Here is an 18,353-nt window from a genome sequence, read left to right on the forward strand (position 1 = left end):
TCCCGACGTCCCGGTGATTTTCCACAATTTCCCCATGATTTCCCCATAATTTCCCCACAATTTCCCGCCGTTTTCCCGCCGTTTTCCCGCCGTTTTCCCGCTGTTTTCCGACGTTTTCCCGGCTCTTTCCCAGGGGGCCTCGGCGCTGTTCGACATGATCGAGTACTACGAGTCGGCCACGCACCTCAACATCGGCTCCAACAAACACCTGGGGGCCCGCGGCTGGCAGGCGGCCGCACACATGATGAGGAAGGTGAGAATTCCCGAAATTCCTGGGAATTCCTCCCCAAAATTCCCAAAACTCCAGAGTTTTCCTCCCAAATTCCCAAAATTCCTGAGTTTTCCCCAAAATTCCTGGGATTCCCTGAGGGTTTCTGTGCCCTGGGAGGGGCAGGGATGGCTCAGGTGGGAGCCAGAGGTGATGAGGAAGGTGAGAATTCCCAAAATTCCCCGAATTCCTGGGAATTATTCCCTGAAATTCCCCAAATTCTCCAGTTTTTCACCCAAATTCCCAAAATTCCTGAGTTTTCCCCCAAAATTCCTGGGATTCCCTGAGGGATTCTGTTCCCTGGGAGGGGCAGGGACAGCTCAGGGTGGGAGCCAGAGGTGATGAGGAAGGTGAGAATTCCCAAAATTCCTGAAATTCCTGGGAATTCCTCCCCAAAATTCCCAAAATTCCTGAGTTTTCCCCAAAAATTCCTGAGTTTTCCCCAAAATTCCTGAGTTTTCCCCCAAAATCCCCGGGGTTCCCGGTGTTCCTGTGCCCTGGGAGGGGCAGGGACGGCTCAGGTGGGAGCAGACGGCAGCAGAAGTGATTAGGAAGGTGAGAATTCCCAAAATTCCCCAAATTCCTGGGAATTCCTCCCCAAAATTCCTCAAAATTCCTGAGTTTTCCCCCAAAATTCCTGAGTTTTCCCCCAAAATTCCTGGGATTCCCTGAGGGTTTCTGTTCCCTGGGAGGGGCAGGGACGGCTCAGGTGAGAGCCAGAGGTGATGAGGAAGGTGAGAATTCCCAAAATTCCCAGAATTCCTGGGAATTATTCCCTGAAATTCCCAAAATTCCCCAGTTTTCCCCCAAAATTCCCGAGTTTTCCCCCAAAATTCCTGGGATTCCCTGAGGGTTTCTGTTCCCTGGGAGGGGCAGGGACGGCTCAGGTGGGAACCAGAGGTGATGAGAACAGTGAGAATTCCCAAAATTCCCCAAATTCCTGGGAATTCCTCCCCGAAATTCCCAAAATTCCACAGTTTTTCCCCCAAAATTCCCGAATTCCTGAGTTTTCCCCCAAAATCCCCGGCGTTCCTGAGGGATTCTGTGCCCTGGGAGGGGCAGGGACGGCTCAGGTGGGAGCAGGCGGCCGCACACATGATGAGGAAGGTGAGAATTCCCAAAATTCCCACAATTCCTGGGAATTCCGCCGCGAAATTCCCAAAATTCCACAGTTTTCCCCCCAAATTCCCAAAATTCCCCAGTTTTCCCCCAAAATTCCCGGGTTTCCTAGTGTTCCTATGCCCTGGGAGGGGCAGGGACGGCTCAGGTGAGAGCAGACGGCAGCAGAAGTGATTAGGAAGGTGAGAATTCCCAAAATTCCCCCAATTCCTGGGAATTCCTCCCTGAAATTCCCAAAATTCTTGAGTTTTCCCCCCAAATTCCCAAAATTCCTGAGTTTTCCCCCAAAATTCCCGGGGTTCCGGGCGTTCCTGAGGGATTCTGTGCCCTGGGAGGGGCAGGGACGGCTCAGGTGGGAGCCAGAGGTGATGAGGAAGGTGAGAATTCCCAAAATTCCCCGAATTCCTGGGAATTCCTCACTGAAATTCCCAAAATTCCTGAGTTTTCCCCCCAAATTCCTGAGTTTTCCCCAAAAATTCCTGAGTTTTCCCCCAAAATTTCTGGGATTCCCTGAGGGATTCTGTGGCCTGGGAGGGGCAGGGACGGCTCAGGTGGGAGCCAGAGGTGATGAGGATGGTGAGAATTCCCAAAATTCCCCAAATTCCCGGGAATTCCGCCCCGAAATTCCCAAAATTCCCCAGTTTCCCCCCAAATTCCCAAAATTCCTGAGTTTTCCCCCAAAATTCCCGGCGTTCCTGAGGGATTCTGTGGCCTGGGAGGGGCAGGGACGGCTCAGGTGGGAGCCAGAGGTGATGAGGAAGGTGAGAATTCCCAAAATTCCCCAAATTCCTGGGAATTCCACCCCGAAATTCCCAAAATTATTGAGTTTTCCCCCCAAATTCCCAAAATTCCTGAGTTTTCCCCCAAAATTCCACAAATTCCTGAGTTTTCCCCCAAAATTCCTGGGATTCCCTGAGGGTTTCTGTTTCCTGGGAGGGGCAGGGATTAGGAAGGTGAGAATTCCCAAAATTCCCAGAATTCCTGTGAATTAGTCCCTGAAATTCCCAAAATTCCCGAGTTTTCCCCCCAAATTCCCAAAATTCCACAGTTTTCCCCCAAAATTCCTGAGATTCCCAATTTTTTCCCCCCAATTCCTGGAATTCCAGGGAATTTCAGCCACTCCTGAGGGTTTTTGTGCCTGGGAGGGGCCGGGAGGGCTCAGAGTGGCTGAGAATTCCCAAAATTCCCAAAATTCCACGGAATCATTGCCGGGATTCCCTGAAATTCCCCAAATTCCCAAAAAAAAGGGGTGGAACATCCCTGGGAGAAGCTTTTCCCGGGATAATTATTGCCAACAAAGGGTTAATTATCCCAACAAAGGACGGAATATTGTCACCCCAATTATCCCAATTATCCCAATTATCCCAATTATCCCAATTATCCCAACCACGATCCCGATTTTCCGGTTCTTTCCCAACCCCCTCATTTCCCTTGGGGCGCTCCCGGGAATTCCAGAGGCGTTGGAATTATTGTTTGGGAATTGTTTGGGAATTGTTTGGGACTTCTGCTCCCGGACCCGTCCCTGAATTCCCAAATTCTCCTCCAGAATTCCCAAATTCTCCCCCAGAATTCCCAAATTCTCCTCTGAAATTCCCAAATTCTCCTCTGAAATTCCCAAATTTTCCTCTGAAATTCCCAAATTCTCTCCCAGAATTCCCAGATTTTCTTCTGGAATTTTAAAATTCTCCGGAATTCTCAAATTCTCTCCCAGAATTCCCAAATTCTCTCCCAGAATTCCCAAATTCTCTCCCAAAATTCCCAAATTCTCCTCTGAAATTCCCAAATTCTCTCCCAAAATGCCCGAATTTTCTTCTGGAATTTTAAAATTCACTGGAATTTCCAAATTCTCTCCCAGAATTCCCAAATTCTCTCCAGAATTCCCAAATTCTCCTCTGAAATTCCCAAATTCTCTCCCAGAATTCCCGAATTTTCTTCTGGAATTTTAAAATTCTCCGGAATTCTCAAATTCTCCTCCTGAATTCCCAAATTCTCCTCCTGAATTCCCAAATTCTCTCCCAGAATTCCCAAATTCTCCCCCAGAATTCCCAGATTTTCTTCTGGAATTTTAAAATTCTCCAGAATTCTCAAGTTCTCTCCCAAAATTCTCAAATTCTCCTCCTGAATTCCCAAATTCTCTCCCAGAATTCCCAGATTTTTGTCCCAGACTTTTCCTGGCTCGGATTCCAGCTCCGGGATTGGATCCGTGGGAATTTTTGGGGATTCCCTGGGCTTGGGAAATCTGGGATTTTCGGGAAATCTGGGAATTCTGGGATGTTTTCCCAAATTTCCTGGCTCAGGTTTCCCCAGGGCAGTCAGGATCCCGCCAGAGGTGTGTCCCGATCCCAAATTCCAACCCCAGATCCCAAATTCCAACCCCAAATCCCAAATCCTGACCCCAAATCCCTAATTTCTTTTCCTGCAGTTCCTGGGGGGGTCAGAACCCATCCCAAATCCCAAATCCCAAATCCCGACCCCAAATCCCAAATCCCGACCCCAAATTCCCATTTTTCCCCCCAGACCAGCTGCCTGCAGTTCCTGGGGGGGGTCCCAATCCCAAATCCTGACCCCAAATCCCAAATTTCTTTTCCTGCAGCTCCTGGGATGGGACAGAACCCATCCCAAATCCCAAATCCTGACCCCAAATCCCAAATCCTGACCCCAAATCCCGAATTTCTTTTCCTGCAGTTCCTGGGGGGGTCAGAACCCGCCCCAAATCCCAAATCCTGACCCCAAATCCCCATCCCAAATCCCAAATTCCCGTTTTCCCCCCAGACCAGCTGCCTGCAGTTCCTGGGATGGGTCAGAACCCATCCCAAATCCCAAATCCTGACCCCAAATTCCCGAATTTCCCCCAGACCAGCTGCCTGCAGTTCCTGGGCGGGTCCCAATCCCAAATCCTGACCCCAAATCCCAAATCCTGACCCCAAATCCCGAATTTCTTTTCCTGCAGTTCCTGGGGGGGTCAGAACCCATCCCAAATCCCCATCCCAAACCCCAAATCCCAAATCCTGACCCCAAATCCCAAATCCTGACCCCAAATTCCCGATTTCCCCCCAGACCAGCTGCCTGCAGTTCCTGGGATGGGTCAGAACCCATCCCAAATCCCAAATCCTGACCCCAAATCCCAAATCCTGACCCCAAATCCCAAATCCTGACCCCAAACCCCAAATCCTGACCCCAAATCCCCAATCCCGACCCCAAATTCCCATTTTTCCCCCAGACCAGCTGCCTGCAGTTCCTGGGATGGTCAGAACCCATCCCAAATCCCAAATCCCGACCCCAAATTCCCATTTTTCCCCAGACCAGCTGCCTGCAGTTCCTGGGGGGGTCCCAATCCCAAATCCCGACCCCAAATTCCCATTTTTCCCCCCAGACCAGCTGCCTGCAGTTCCTGGGGGGGTCAGAACCCATCCCAAATCCCAAATGCTGACCCCAAATCCCTAATCCCGACCCCAAATCCCAAATCCTGATCCCAAATTCCCGTTTTTCCCCCAGACCAGCTGCCTGCAGTTCCTGGGGGGGGGGGTCCCAATCCCAAATCCCGACCCCAAATCCCAAATCCCAACCCCAAATCCCAAATCCCGACCCCAAATTCCCGTTTTTTCCCCCCAGACCAGCTGCCTGCAGTTCCTGGGATGGGTCCCAAATCCCAAATCCTGACCCCAAATCCCAATCCCAAATCCCAAAATCCCATTTTTTCCCCAGACCAGCTGCCTGCAGTTCCTGGGGGGGTCCCAATCCCAAATCCTGACCCCAAATCCCAAATCCCGACCCCAAATTCCCGTTTTTTCCCCCAGACCAGCTGCCTGCAGCTCCTGGGGGGGTCCCAAATCCCAAATCCTGACCCCAAATCCTGACCCCAAATCCCAAATACTGACCCCAAATCCCGTTTTTCCCCCAGACCAGCTGCCTGCAGTTCCTGGATGGGTCAGAACCCATCCCAAATCCCAAATCCTGACCCCAAATCCCAAATCCCGACCCCAAATCCCAAATCCTGACCCCAAATCCCAAATCCCGACCCCAAATTCCCGTTTTTTCCCCCCAGACCAGCTGCCTGCAGTTCCTTGGTGGGGTCCCAATCCCAAATCCTGACCCCAAATCCCAAATCCCGACCCCAAATCCCAAATTTCTTTCCCTGCAGCTCCTGGGATTGGTCAGAACCCATCCCAAATCCCAAATCCCGACCCCAAATTCCCGTTTTTTCCCCCAGACCAGCTGCCTGCAGTTCCTGGGGGGATCCCAAACCCCAAATCCCAAATCCTGACCCCAAATCCCCATCCCAAATCCCAAAATCCCGAATTTTCCCCCCAGACCAGCTGCCTGCAGTTCCTGGGGAGGTCCCAAATCCCAAATCCTGACCCCAAATCCCAAATCCTAACCCCAAATCCCGAATTTCTTTTCCTGCAGTTCCTGGGATGGGTCAGAACCCATCCCAAATCCCCATCCCAAATCCCAAATTCCCGTTTTTTCCCCCAGACCAGCTGCCTGCAGTTCCTGGGATGGGTCCCAATCCCAAATCCTGACCCCAAATCCTAAATCCCGACCCCAAATTCCCGTTTTTCCCCCAGACCAGCTGCCTGCAGTTCCTGGGGGGGTCAGAACCCATCCCAAACCCCAAATCCTGACCCCAAATCCCAAATCCCAAACCCCAAATCCCAAATCCCGACCCCAAATCCCAAATCCCGACCCCAAATTCCCGTTTTTCCCCCCAGACCAGCTGCCTGCAGTTCCTGGGGGGGTCCCAACTCCAAATCCCAAATCCCGACCCCAAATTCCCATTTTCCCCCAGACCAGCTGCCTGCAGTTCCTGGATGGGTCAGAACCCACCCCAAATCCCAAATCCCAAACCCCAAACCCCAAATCCAAAATCCCAAATCCCAAATCCCGACCCCAAATCCCAATCCCAAACCCCAAACCCCAAATCCTGACCCCAAATCCCAAATCCTGACCCCAAATCCCAAATCCTGACCCCAAATTCCCGTTTTTCCCCAGACCAGCTGCCTGCAGTTCCTGGGGGGGTCCCAAACCCCAAATCCCGACCCCAAATTCCCGTTTTTCCCCCAGACCAGCTGCCTGCAGTTCCTGGACGCGCGGAACACGCCGCTGCTGGAGCCGTCTGCGCCGCTGGTTGCGCGGGCGCTGCGCATCAGCAGCAGCCTGACCGTGCTGCACCTGGAGAACACCGCGCTGTCCGGGAGGCCCCTCATGCTGCTCGGTCAGATTCCCAAAATTCCCCAATTCCCGAATTCCCGGGAGCTCCCGGCACGGCAGGGAGGTGGGGAGGAAGGGGTTAAAGGGGTTTGGGGTGGGGGAGCGGGGAGGGGCTGTTGGGAATATTCGCTGTTTTTCCATCCATTTTCCGTCAATTTTCCCTATTTTTCCCCTTTTTCCATCCATTTTCCCCATTATTCCATCATTTTTCCATCCATTTCCCCATTTTCCATCCATTTTCCCCATTTCCCATCAATTTTTTCCCATTTTTCCATCCATTTTCCAACCCATTTTCCATCCATTTTTCCATCCATTTTTTCCCCATTTTTCCATCAGTTTTCCCCATTATTCCATCCATTTTCCCCATTTTCCGTCAATTTTCCCCATTTTTCCCCTTTTTCCATCCATTTTCCATCAATTTCCCCCATTTTTCCCATTTTCCCGACCATTTTCCCCATTTTTCTGTCAATTTTCCCCATTTTCCCATTTTTCCATCCATTTTCCCTCAATTTTCCCCATTTTTCCCCGTTTTCCATCCATTTTCCCCATTTTCCGTCAATTTCCCCCATTTTTCCCATTTTCCCATCCATTTTTCCTCTTTTTCCATCCATTTTTTCCCATTTTTCCATCCATTTTTCCCATTTTTCCATCAGTTTTCCCCATTATTCCATCATTTTTCCATCCATTTTCCCCTCTCTTTTTTCATACATTTTCCCATCAATTTTCCCAGTTTTCCATCCACTTTTCTATCAATTTTCCCCATTTTCCACCCACTTTCCCCATTTTTCATCCATTTTCCCCATTTTTCCATCCGTTTTTCCACCCATTTTTCCATCCATTTTTCCACCCATTTCTCCACCCATTTTTTCCCATTTTTCCACCCATTTTTCCCGTTTCCCCGCCCATTTTCCTGCCGTTGCTGGTGACAATCCCGGCCCCATTCCCGGTTATTTCCCATTCCCATTTCCCGGTTATTTCCCGGTTATTTCCCATTCCCGTTATTCCCGGTTATTTCCCGGTTATTTCCCGGTTATTTCCCGGTTATTCCCGGTTATTTCCCGGTTATTCCCGGTGCTGATTCCCGGTTTTCCGGCAGCCACGGCGCTGAGGATGAACGTGGCGCTGCGGGAGCTGTACCTGGCGGACAATGGCCTGGGCTCCCGTTATTCCCGTTATTCCCGTTATTTCCTGGTTATTTCCCGGTTATTCCCGGTTATTTCCCGGTTATTCCCGGTTATTCCCGGTGCTGATTCCCGGTTTTCCGGCAGCCACGGCGCTGAGGATGAACGTGGCGCTGCGGGAGCTGTACCTGGCGGACAATAAGCTGAACGGGCTGCAGGACTCGGCGCAGATCGGGAACCTGCTCAAGTTCAACGGCTGCATCCAGATCCTGGACCTGCGCAACAACCACCTCGCCGACTCCGGTGGGAATTACGGAATTCCGGATGGGAATTCCAGATGGGAATAACAATGGGAATTCCGGATGGGAATGATGGGAGTAATGGGAATTGTGGGGTTTGGGAATTGTGGGGTTTGGGAATGTGGGAACGGGCTGGAGCTGCGCAACAACCACCTCGCCGACTCCGGTGGGAATTACGGAATTCCCGACAGGAATTCCAGATGGGAATAATTGTGGGAATTCTGGACAGGAATAACAATGGGAATTGTGGGAATAATGGGAATTCCAGATGGGAATTGTGGGGTTTGGGAATGTGGGAACGGGCTGGAGCTGCGCAACAAACACCTCACCGACTCCGGTGGGAATTCCGGAATTCCCAACAGGAATTCCAGATGGGAATAACAATGGGAATCGTGGGAATGACAGGAATTCCGGATGGGAATAACAACGGGAGTAATGGGAGTAACGGGAATTGTGGGGTTTGGGAACGTGGGAATGGGGCTGGGGCTGTTCAACAACCACCTCACCGACTCTGGTGGGAATAACGGAATTCCGGATGGGAATAACAGTGGGAATCGCGGGAATTCCAGCTGGAAAAAATGGGAATTCCAAGCGGGAGTAATGGGAGTCAGGGGAATTGTGGGGTTTGGGAATTGTGGGGTTTGGGAATGTGGGAATGGGCTGGAGCTGCGCAACAACCACCTCACCGACTCCGGTGGGAATTCGGGAATAACGGGAATTCCAGATGGGAATCACAGCGGGAATTGTGGGAATGACAGGAATTCCAGATGGGAATAACAACGGGAATCGTGGGAATATTGGGAATTCCAGATGGGAATAACAATGGGAATTGTGGGAATAATGGGAATTCCAGATGGGAATAGCAGCGGGAATCGTGGGAATGACAGGAATTCCGGATGGGAATAACAATGGGAATTGTGGGAATTCCAGATGGGAATAACAATGGGAATAACGGGAATGACGGGAATTCCAGATGGGAATAACAACGGGAACAATGGGAGTCACGGGAATTGTGGGGTTTGGGAACATGGGAATGGGCTGGAGCTGCACAACAACCGCCTCACCGACTCCAGTGGGAATTCCGGGAATTCCTGATGGGAATCACAGTGGGAATCACGGGAATAATGGGAATTCTGGATGGGAATAACAACGGGAGTAACGGGAATTCCAACTGGGAGTAACGGGAATAATGGGAATAATGGGAATTCCCACCGGGAATGGCAGGAATTTCGGGGTTTGGGAATGTGGGAATGGGGTTTGGAATGGGAGTTGGGAATGGGGTTGGGAATGTGGGAATGGGGTTGGGAATGTGGGAATGGGGTTTGGAATGGGATTTGGAATGGGAGTTGGGAATGGGGTTTGGAATGGGAGTTGGGAATGGGGTTTGGAATGGGTTTGGGAATCCCTGATCCCTGTTTTTCCATGCCTGGCCTGACGCCGTTTTTCCCGGGAATTCCGGGCCATTCCCGCTTTCCCCTGACGCCGTTTTTCCCGGGATTTCCGGGCCATTCCCGCTTTTCCCTGACGCCGTTTTTCCCGGGATTTCCGGGCCATTCCCTGACGCCGTTTTCCCAGGATTTCCGGGCCATTCCTGCTTTTCCCTGACGCCGTTTTCCCGGGATTTCCGGGCCATTCCCGCTTTTCCCTGACGCCGTTTTCCCAGGATTTCCGGGCCATTCCCGCTTTTCCCTGACGCCGTTTTTCCCGGGATTTCCGGGCCATTCCCGCTTTTCCCTGACGCCGTTTTCCCGGAATTCCGGGCCGTTCCCGCTTTTCCCTGGCACCGTTTTTCCCGGGAATTCCGGGCCATTCCCTGACGCCGTTTTCCCAGGATTTCCGGGCCATTCCCACTATTCCCTGACGCTGTTTTCCCAGGATTTCCGGGACATTCCCACTTTTCCCTGATGCCCGTTTTCCCGGGATTTCTGGGCCATTCCCGCTTTCCCCTGACGCCGTTTTTCCCGGGAATTCCGGGCTATTCCCGCTTTTCCCTGACGCTGTTTTTCCCGGGATTTCGGGGCCATTCCCGCTTTTCCCTGACGACGTTTTTCCCGGGATTTCCGGGCCATTCCCACTATTCCCTGACGCCGTTTTTCCCGGGAATTCCGGGCTATTCCCGCTATTCCCTGACGCCGTTTTTCCCGGAATTTCCGGGCTTTTCCTGCTTTTCCCTGATGCCGTTTTTCCCGCGATTTCCGGGCCATTCCCGCTTTTCCCTGACGCCGTTTTTCCCGGTATTTCCGGACCATTCCCACTTTTCCCTGATGCCCGTTTTCCCGGGATTTCCGGGCCATTCCCTGACGCCGTTTTCCCAGGATTTCCGGGCTATTCCCACTTTTCCCTGATGCCCATTTTCCCGGGATTTCCGGGCCGTTCCCGCTTTTCCCTGACGCCGTTTTTCCCGGGATTTCCGGGCTATTCCCGCTTTCCCCTGACGCCGTTTTTCCCAGGATTTCCGGGCTATTCCCTGATTCCCATTTTCCCGGGATTTCCGGGCTATTCCCACTATTCCCTGATGCCCAATTTCCCAGGATTTCCGGGCCATTCCCGCTTTTCCGTGATGCCCAATTTCCCGGGATTTCCTGGCTATTCCCTGACGTCGTTTTTCCCGGGATTTCCGGGCCATTCCCGCTTTTCCTTGATGCCCGTTTTCCCGGGATTTCTGGGCCATTCCCGCTTTTCCCTGACGCCGTTTTTCCCGGGATTTCCGGGCCATTCCCACTTTTCCCTGACGCCGTTTTCCCGGGAATTCCGGGCCATTCCCGCTTTTCCAGGCCTGGCGTACATCTGCGAGGGGCTGCGGGAGCAGCGCCGGGGGTTGGTGACGTTGGTGCTGTGGAACAACCAGCTCAGCCACGCCGGAATGGCCTATCTGGGAATGACCCTGGTGAGAATTCCCGGCGGAAACGCCGGAATCCTCGGCTTCCGGGCCGTTCAGTGGTGGATTTCCGGGATTTTCTGATGGGTTTCCAGGGATTTTCTTTGATTTCTGTTGGTTTTCCTTGGGTTTCCATGGATTTTCCTTGGTTTTCCGTGGGTTTTCTGTGGGTTTTCCTTAGTTTTCTGTCGGTTTCCATGGGTTTTCCTTGGTTTTCTGCCGATTTCCATGGATTTTCCTTGGTTTCTGTTGGTTTTCCTTGGGTTTCCATGGATTTTCCATGGGTTTTCTGTGGGTTTTCCTTGGTTTTCTGTCGATTTCCGTGGGTTTCTCTTGGTTTCTGTTGGTTTTCCATGGATTTTCTTTGGTTTTCCAGGGATTTTCTTTGGTTTCTGTTGGTTTTCCTTGGGTTTTCCATGGATTTTCCTTGGTTTTCTGTCGATTTCCATGGGTTTTCCGTGGGTTTCTGTTGGTTTTCCATGGATTTTCTGTGGGTTTTCCTTGGATTTCTCTTGGTTTCTGTTGGTTTTCCGGGGATTTTCTTTGGTTTCTGTTGCTTTTCCTTGGGTTTTCCATGGATTTTCCGTGGGTTTTCCTTGGTTTTTTGTCATTTTCCGTGGGTTTCTGTTGGTTTCTGTTGGTTTTCCATGGATTTCCTGTGGGTTTTCCTTGGGTTTCTCTTGGTTTCCATTCATTTTCCATAGGTTTTCTTTGGTTTCCATTGGTTTTCCATGGGTTTTCCATGGGTTTCCATGGATTTTCCATGGGTTTTCTGTGGGTTTTCCTTGGTTTTCTGTCGATTTCCGTGGGTTTCTATTGGTTTCTGTTGGTTTTCCATGGATTTTCCCCTGGATTTCCCTGGATCCCAACAGATTTTCCCCCATTTTTTCCCTGGATTTTCCTTGGATCCCCACGGATTTTCCCCCTGATTTCCCCCTGTTTTTTCCCCTGGATTTCCCCTGTTTTTCCCCCCCTATTTTTTCCCCTGCATTTTCCTGTTTTTTCCCCTGGATCCCCACAGATTTATCCCCTGATTTCCCCCTGGATTTTTCCTGTATTTTCCCTGTTTTTCCCCCACATCCCCACTAATTTTTTCCTTTATTTCCCCTGTTTTTCCCCCACATCCCCACGAATTTTTCCCTGTATTTCCCATTTTTCCCCTGCATCCCCACAAATTTTTCCCTGATTTCCCCTGTTTTTTCCCCGCACCCCCACGAATTTTTTCCTGTATTTCCCCTATTTTTCCCTCGCATCCCCACGGATTTTCCCTGTTTTTTCCCCCGCATCCCCACGGATTTTTTTCCTTTATTTCCCCTATTTTTCCCCCGCATCCCCACGTATTTTCCCTGTTTTTTCCCCCGGATCCCCACGGATTTTCCCTGTTTTTTCCCCCGCATCCCCACAAATTTTTTCCCGTATTTTCCCTGTTTTTTCCCCCGCACCCCCACAAATTTTCCCTGTTTTTTTCCCCGGATCCCCACGTATTTTCCCTGTTTTTTCCCGGATTTTGGGGCTCCCGCAGCCGCACACGCAGAGCCTGGAGACGCTGAACTTGGGCCACAACGCGCTGGGGAACGAGGGCGTGCGCAACCTGAAGAGCGGCTTGATCGGGAACCGCTCCGTGCTGCGCCTGGGGCTGGCCTGCACCCGCCTCACCTGCGAAGGTGCGCATTCCCGGGATTTTCTGTCCCATTCCCAGATTTTCCCCCTCCATTCCCAGGATTTTTCCTCCCATTCCCAAATTTCCCCCTCAATTCCCGGATTTTCCCCCTTCATTCCTGGGATTTTCCCTCTCATTCAGGGATTTTCCCTCTCATTCGGGGATTTTCCCGCCCATTTGGGATTTTCCCTCCTATTCCCGGATTTTTCCCCCTCCATTCCCCAGATTTCCCCCTCAATTCCTGGGATTTTCCCTCCCATTCCCCGGATTTTCCCCTCAATTCCCAGTATTTTCCCTCACATTCCCAGATTTTCCCTCTCCATTCCCGGGATTTTCTCTCCCGTTCCCGGGATTTCCCCTCCTATTCCAGGGTTTTTCCACCTCCATTCCCGGATTTTCCCCTCCATTCACGGGGTTTTCCCTCCATTCCCGGGATTTTCCCTCTCATTCGGGGATTTTCCCTCCTGTTACCGGGGTTTTCCCTCCCATTCCCGGATTTTCCCCCTCCATTCCCGGGATTTTCCCTCCCATTCCCGGCAATTCCCGGGAAAGTTGGGATGGGCTTGGAGAAGTCGGGGTCGGTTTGGGGAATTCACGTTGGGTTTGGGAAAGTTGGGATGGACCTGGAAAAGTTAGGATGGGTTTGGGAAAGTCGGGATGGGCTTGGAGGAGTTGGGATGGACCTGGAAAAGTCGGGATGGGTTTAGGAAAGTCGGGATGGATTTGGGAAAGTCGGGATGGGTTTGGAAAATTCAGGTTGGGTTTGGGAAAGTTGGGATGGACCTGGAAAAGTTGGGATGTGCTTGGGAAAGTCGGGATGGGCTTGGAGAAGTTGGGATGGACCTGGAAAAGTTGGGATGGTCTTGGAAAAGTTGGGATGGGCTTGGAAAAGTTAGGATGGACCTAGAAAAGTTGGGATGGGTTTGGGAAAGTTGGGATGGGTTTGGGAAAGTTAGGATGGACCTGGAAAAGTTGGGATGGATTTTGGAAAGTTGTGATGGGTTTGGGGAATTTGGGATGGGTTTAGGAAAGTTGGGATGGACCTGGAGAAGTTGGGATGGGCTTGGAAAAGTCAGGATGGACTTGGGAAAGTCGGGAGGGACCTGGAAAATTTGGGATGGGTTTGGAGAAGTTGGGATGGATTTGGGAAAGTCGGGATGGACTTGGAGGAGTTGGGATGGGCTTCCAATTCCCACAATTTCCTCCAGATTTCCCAGAATTTCCCCCCCAAATCCCCAGGATTTTTCCCCCAATCCCCCGGATTCCCCCCAAATTCCCGGATTTCCCCCCCAAATTCCCGTTTTCCCCCCCAAATTCCCGTTTTTCCGTCAGGGGCGGTGGCGGTGGCGGAGTTCGTGGCCGAGAGCCCGCGGCTGCTGCGCCTGGACCTGCGCGAGAACGACATCAAGACCGGGGGGCTGATGGCGCTGAGCCTGGCGCTGCGCGTCAACCACTCCCTGCTGCGCCTCGACCTCGACCGCGAGCCCAAGAAGGAGCCGGTGCGTCCCGGAATTCCCAAAAAATCCCCCGCAATTCCCAAAAAAACCCAAAATTCCCCCCGGTTCCGTGGGGGCGTTCCCGGCACCGGAGGTTTTGGGGGTCGGTTTGAGGATGAGCTCGAGGAGGAGGTGCTGTGTCCCAGAATTGCCAAATATTCCTAAAAAAATTCCTAAAAAATTCCTGGAATTCCTCAAAAAAAAATATTCCTGGAATTCTCAAGGAAAATCGTGGAGTTCCCAAAAATCCCCGCGGTTCTGGGGTGTTCCCAGGGCGGGAAAGCGGCACCGGAGGTTTTGGGGGTTGGTTTGAGGATGAGCTCGAGGAGGAGGTGGTGTGTCCCAGAATTCCCAAAAAACTCATGGAATTTCAAAGATTTCTGGGAATTTCCAAAAAATCCCCGGAATTCCCAAAAAAATTCTAGGAATTCCCAAAATTCCCGCATTTCTGGGGCATTCCTGCGGCGGGCAGCAGCACCGGAGGCGGTGGGGGTCGGTTTGAGGATGAGCTCGAGGAGGAGGTGCTGTGTCCCAAAATTCCCCCAAAAAAATCCTGGAATTCCTGAAAAAATTCCCGGAATTCCCCAAAAAATTGCTGGAATTCCCAAAAAAATTGCTGGAATTCCCAAGGAAATCTGGGAATTCCCAAAAATCCCCGCGGTTCTGGAGCGTTCCCGGGGTGGGAAGCGGCGCCGGAGGTGTCGGGGATTGGGAATTCAAGTACGAGCCTAAGAATTCCCAGAATTCCCAAAAAATTCATGGAATTTTAAAAAAATCCTGCAATCCCCCTAGAAATTCCTGAAATTCCCAAAAAAATTCCTGAAATTCCCCCAAAAATTCCGATATTTTGGGGCATTCCCGGAGCGGGAAGCGGCGCCGGAGGCATTGGGCGTTTGGGATTCAAGCATCAGCCTAAGAACTGCCGGAATTCCCAAAGAAGTCATGGAATTCCTAACGAATTCCCCAAAAATTCATGGAATTCCAACAAAATTCCCGAAATTCCCCAAGAAATTCCCCTGAAATTCCAAGATTTTGGGGCATTCCCGGAGTGGGAAGTGGCGCCTCAGGTGTCGGGGATTGGGGATTCAAGTATGAGCCTAAGAATTCCCAGAATTCCCAAAAAATTCATGGAATTAAAAAAAATTCCTGCAATCCCCCTAGTAATTCCTGAAATTCCCCCCAAAATTCCTGAAATTCCCCCAAAAATTCCGATATTTTGGGGCGTTCCCGGAGCAGGAAGCGGCGCTGGAAGCGTTGGGGGTTTGGGGTTGGTTCCTGATGGTTTTTCCAGGTTTTTCCAGGATTTTCCTTGGATTTGCCAAGTTTTCCCAGGAATTAAGCCCCGGGGGTTTTGGGGATAAGGGATCATTCCCAGCTCCAGGAATTTTGGGAATCTCCAGCATCCAATATTTTGCATTCCCACATTTTTTGGGTGTCTTTTCCCTGTGGGAAAACCCTTTTTTTTTAATCCGGATCCCGCGGATTTCCCCATTTCCCAGCGGGAATTTTGGGAATTCCGGGAATCTCCATCCTCCGACCCCCTCAGGAATCCCAAATCCTGATCCAGAACCCCCCAAAAATTGGGGAAAAGCCCCAAAATTCCGCATTTCCCTCTCTTAAAGGGCCAGCGCCACAAAAGCGCAGCGCGGCGTGGAAGCGCCGTCATTCCTGGGATTTTCCCGGGATTTTTTCCGGGATTTTTTCCGGGATTTTCCCGACATTCCCGGATTTTTCCCGGCAGGTGAAGAGCTTCCTGGAGACGCAGAAGGCGCTGCTGGCCGAGATCCAGAACGGCTGCAAGCGGAATTTCATCCTGGCCAAGGAGAAGGAGGAGCAGGAGCAGCTCCGGCACTCGGCCTCCATGGCCGAGATCTCCGATCCCGGAATTCCCGAGGATCCCGGAATTCCCGAGGATCCCGGGATTCCCGAGGATCCCGGAATTCCCGCCGGCGCCGCCTCGACCGCCCCGGAGGAGAACGGGAACGCGGCTCCGGCCGGAGATTCCAGCTCGGACACCGAGGAGGAGGAGGAGGATGGGGAGAAAGGCTCCAGGGAGGTTGTGGAATCTGGGAATTCCGGGAATTCCGGGAATTCCGGGAATGCCGAGCGCAGGATTTCCGTCTCCAGCCCCGGCAGGGGCCGCAAGATCTTTGTGGTGACGCGGGTGGAGAACGTTCCAGAGGGATCCGGGGTCATTCCCAAGGAATCCAGGGTCATTCCTGAGGAATCCGGGGTCATTCCCAAGGAATCCGGGGTCATTCCCAAGGAATCCGGGGTCGTTCCCAAGGAATCCGGGGTTGTTCCAAAGGAATCCAGGGTCATTCCCAAGGAAACTGGGGTCGTTCCCGAGGAATCCGGGGTCATTCCCGAGGAATCTGGGGTCGTTCCCAAGGAATCTGGGGTCGTTCCCGAGGAATCTGGGACTGTTCCTGGTGGATCTGGCGCCGTTCCCGAAGGATCTGGGACAATTTCTGATGGATCCAGAGCCGTTCCCGATGGATCCGGGGTCGTTTCCATCGGATCCACCTCTGTTCCTGATGGATCCAGAGCCGTACCCGAAGGATCTGGGACAATTCCTGATGGATCCGGGGTCGTTCCCGATGGATCCGGGGTCGTTTCCATCGGATCCACCTCCGTTCCCGATGGATCCAGAGCCGTTCCTGAAGGATCTGGGACAATTCCTGTTGGATCCGGCACCGTTCCCGATGGATCCAGGGTTGTTCCCGATGGATTTGGAGCCGTTCCCAAAGGATCCGGGGCCGTTCCCGATGGATCTGGGGTTGTTCCCAATGGATCCAGCTCCATTCCCGTTGGATCTGGCGCTGTTCCCGATGGATCCGGCCCCATTCCCGTTGGATCTGGGATTGTTCCCGTTGGATCCGGCGCCGATCCCATCGCACCCGGTGCCGTTCCCGATGGATCCGGGGCCCTTCCTGTTGGATCTGGGATTGTTCCTGTTGGATCTGGGATTGTTCCCGTTGGATCTGGGATTGTTCCTGTTGGATCTGGGATTGTTCCTGATGGATCTGGGATTGTTCCTGTTGGATCTGGGATTGTTCCCGATGGATTTGACGCCGTTCCCGGTGGATCTGGCACTGTTCCCGATGGATCCGGGATTGTTCCTGTGGGATCCAGGCCCGTTCCTGTCGGATCCGGGGCCATTCCCGATGGATCCGGGATTGTTCCTGTTGGATCCGGGGCTGTTTCCGTTGGATCCGGGGCCATTCCCGATGGATCCGGAGCCGTTCCCATCGAATCCGGACCCATTCCCGATGGATCTGGGATTGTTCCTGTTGGATCTGGGATTGTTCCTGGTGGATCTGGGATTGTTCCTGATGGACTTGGAGCCGTTCCCGATGGATCCAAGATTGTTCCCGTCGGATCCGTGGCCGTTCCCATCGAATCCGGACCCATTCCCGATAGATCCGGGGCCGTTCCCGATGGATCTGGGATTGTTCCCGATGAACTTGCAGCTGTTCCCGTCGGATCCGGGGCCGTTCCCGGTGGATCTGGGATTGTTCCCATCGGATCCGATCTCGTTCCCGACCTGCGGCCGCGCCGGGCCGGCGCCTCCGAGGGAATTCCGTGCGGGAGCCCCTCCCGGGATTCGCCGCTTCCCAACGGGCTGAAGGCGGATTTCGCCCGGGCGCTGCCAGAGCCGGGCCTGGAGAGCGACGGAAAACCGGGAACGGGAACGGCCGAGCGCGGTGAGAGCCCGGAATTCCGACCCCGCCCGCTCCGGAGCGCAGAAAAGTGGGAATGGGGCGGGAAAGTGGGAAAAGAGCCGGAAAAACTGGGAAAGCAGTGGGAAAATTCCAAATCTCTGGGTCAAAAATGGGAAAAAATGGGAAAGCAGCTGGAAAATCCCAAATCTCTGGGTTGGGAATGGGAAAATCTGGGAATGCAGCTGGAATTGGGGTGGAAAAGTGGGAAAAGAGCGGGGAAAAATGGGAAAAGAACTGGAAAAACTGGGAAAGGAGTGGGAAAATTCCAAATCTCTGGGTTGGGAACGGGAAAATCTGGGAATGCAGCTGGGATTGGGGTGGAAAAGTGGGAAAAGCAGCGGGAAAATCCCAAATCCTTGGGTTGGGAACAGGAAAATCTGGGAATGCAGCTGGAATTGGGGTGAAAAAGTGGGAAAAGAGCCAGAAAAACTGGGAAAGGATCTGGAAAAACTGGGAAAGGAGTGGGAAAATCCCAAATCCTTGGGTTGGGAACAGGAAAATTTGGGAATGCAGCTGGAATTGGGGTGAAAAACTGGGAAAAGAACTGGAAAATCTGGGAAAGCAGTGGGAAAATTC

The 18,353-nt window shown here is 52.2% G+C and overlaps 1 protein-coding gene across 1 annotated transcript in view; it reads left to right on the forward strand.

Annotated features, from left to right (window-relative positions):
• Window positions 1-18,353, forward strand: part of PPP1R37 (protein phosphatase 1 regulatory subunit 37) — a 32,011-nt gene that overhangs the window by 10,424 nt on the left and 3,234 nt on the right. The window contains exons 5-12 of the mRNA XM_072920883.1: window positions 134-253; window positions 6,452-6,602; window positions 7,867-8,022; window positions 10,793-10,905; window positions 12,419-12,560; window positions 13,889-14,055; window positions 15,794-17,187; window positions 17,526-17,759. Of these exons, the coding sequence (XP_072776984.1) occupies window positions 134-253; window positions 6,452-6,602; window positions 7,867-8,022; window positions 10,793-10,905; window positions 12,419-12,560; window positions 13,889-14,055; window positions 15,794-17,187; window positions 17,526-17,759 (2,477 nt within the window). The remainder of the gene's footprint in view (window positions 1-133; window positions 254-6,451; window positions 6,603-7,866; window positions 8,023-10,792; window positions 10,906-12,418; window positions 12,561-13,888; window positions 14,056-15,793; window positions 17,188-17,525; window positions 17,760-18,353) is intronic.

The sequence above is a fragment of the Taeniopygia guttata genome, chromosome 34, assembly GCF_048771995.1.
Source record: "Taeniopygia guttata chromosome 34, bTaeGut7.mat, whole genome shotgun sequence".
NCBI lineage: Eukaryota > Metazoa > Chordata > Aves > Passeriformes > Estrildidae > Taeniopygia > Taeniopygia guttata.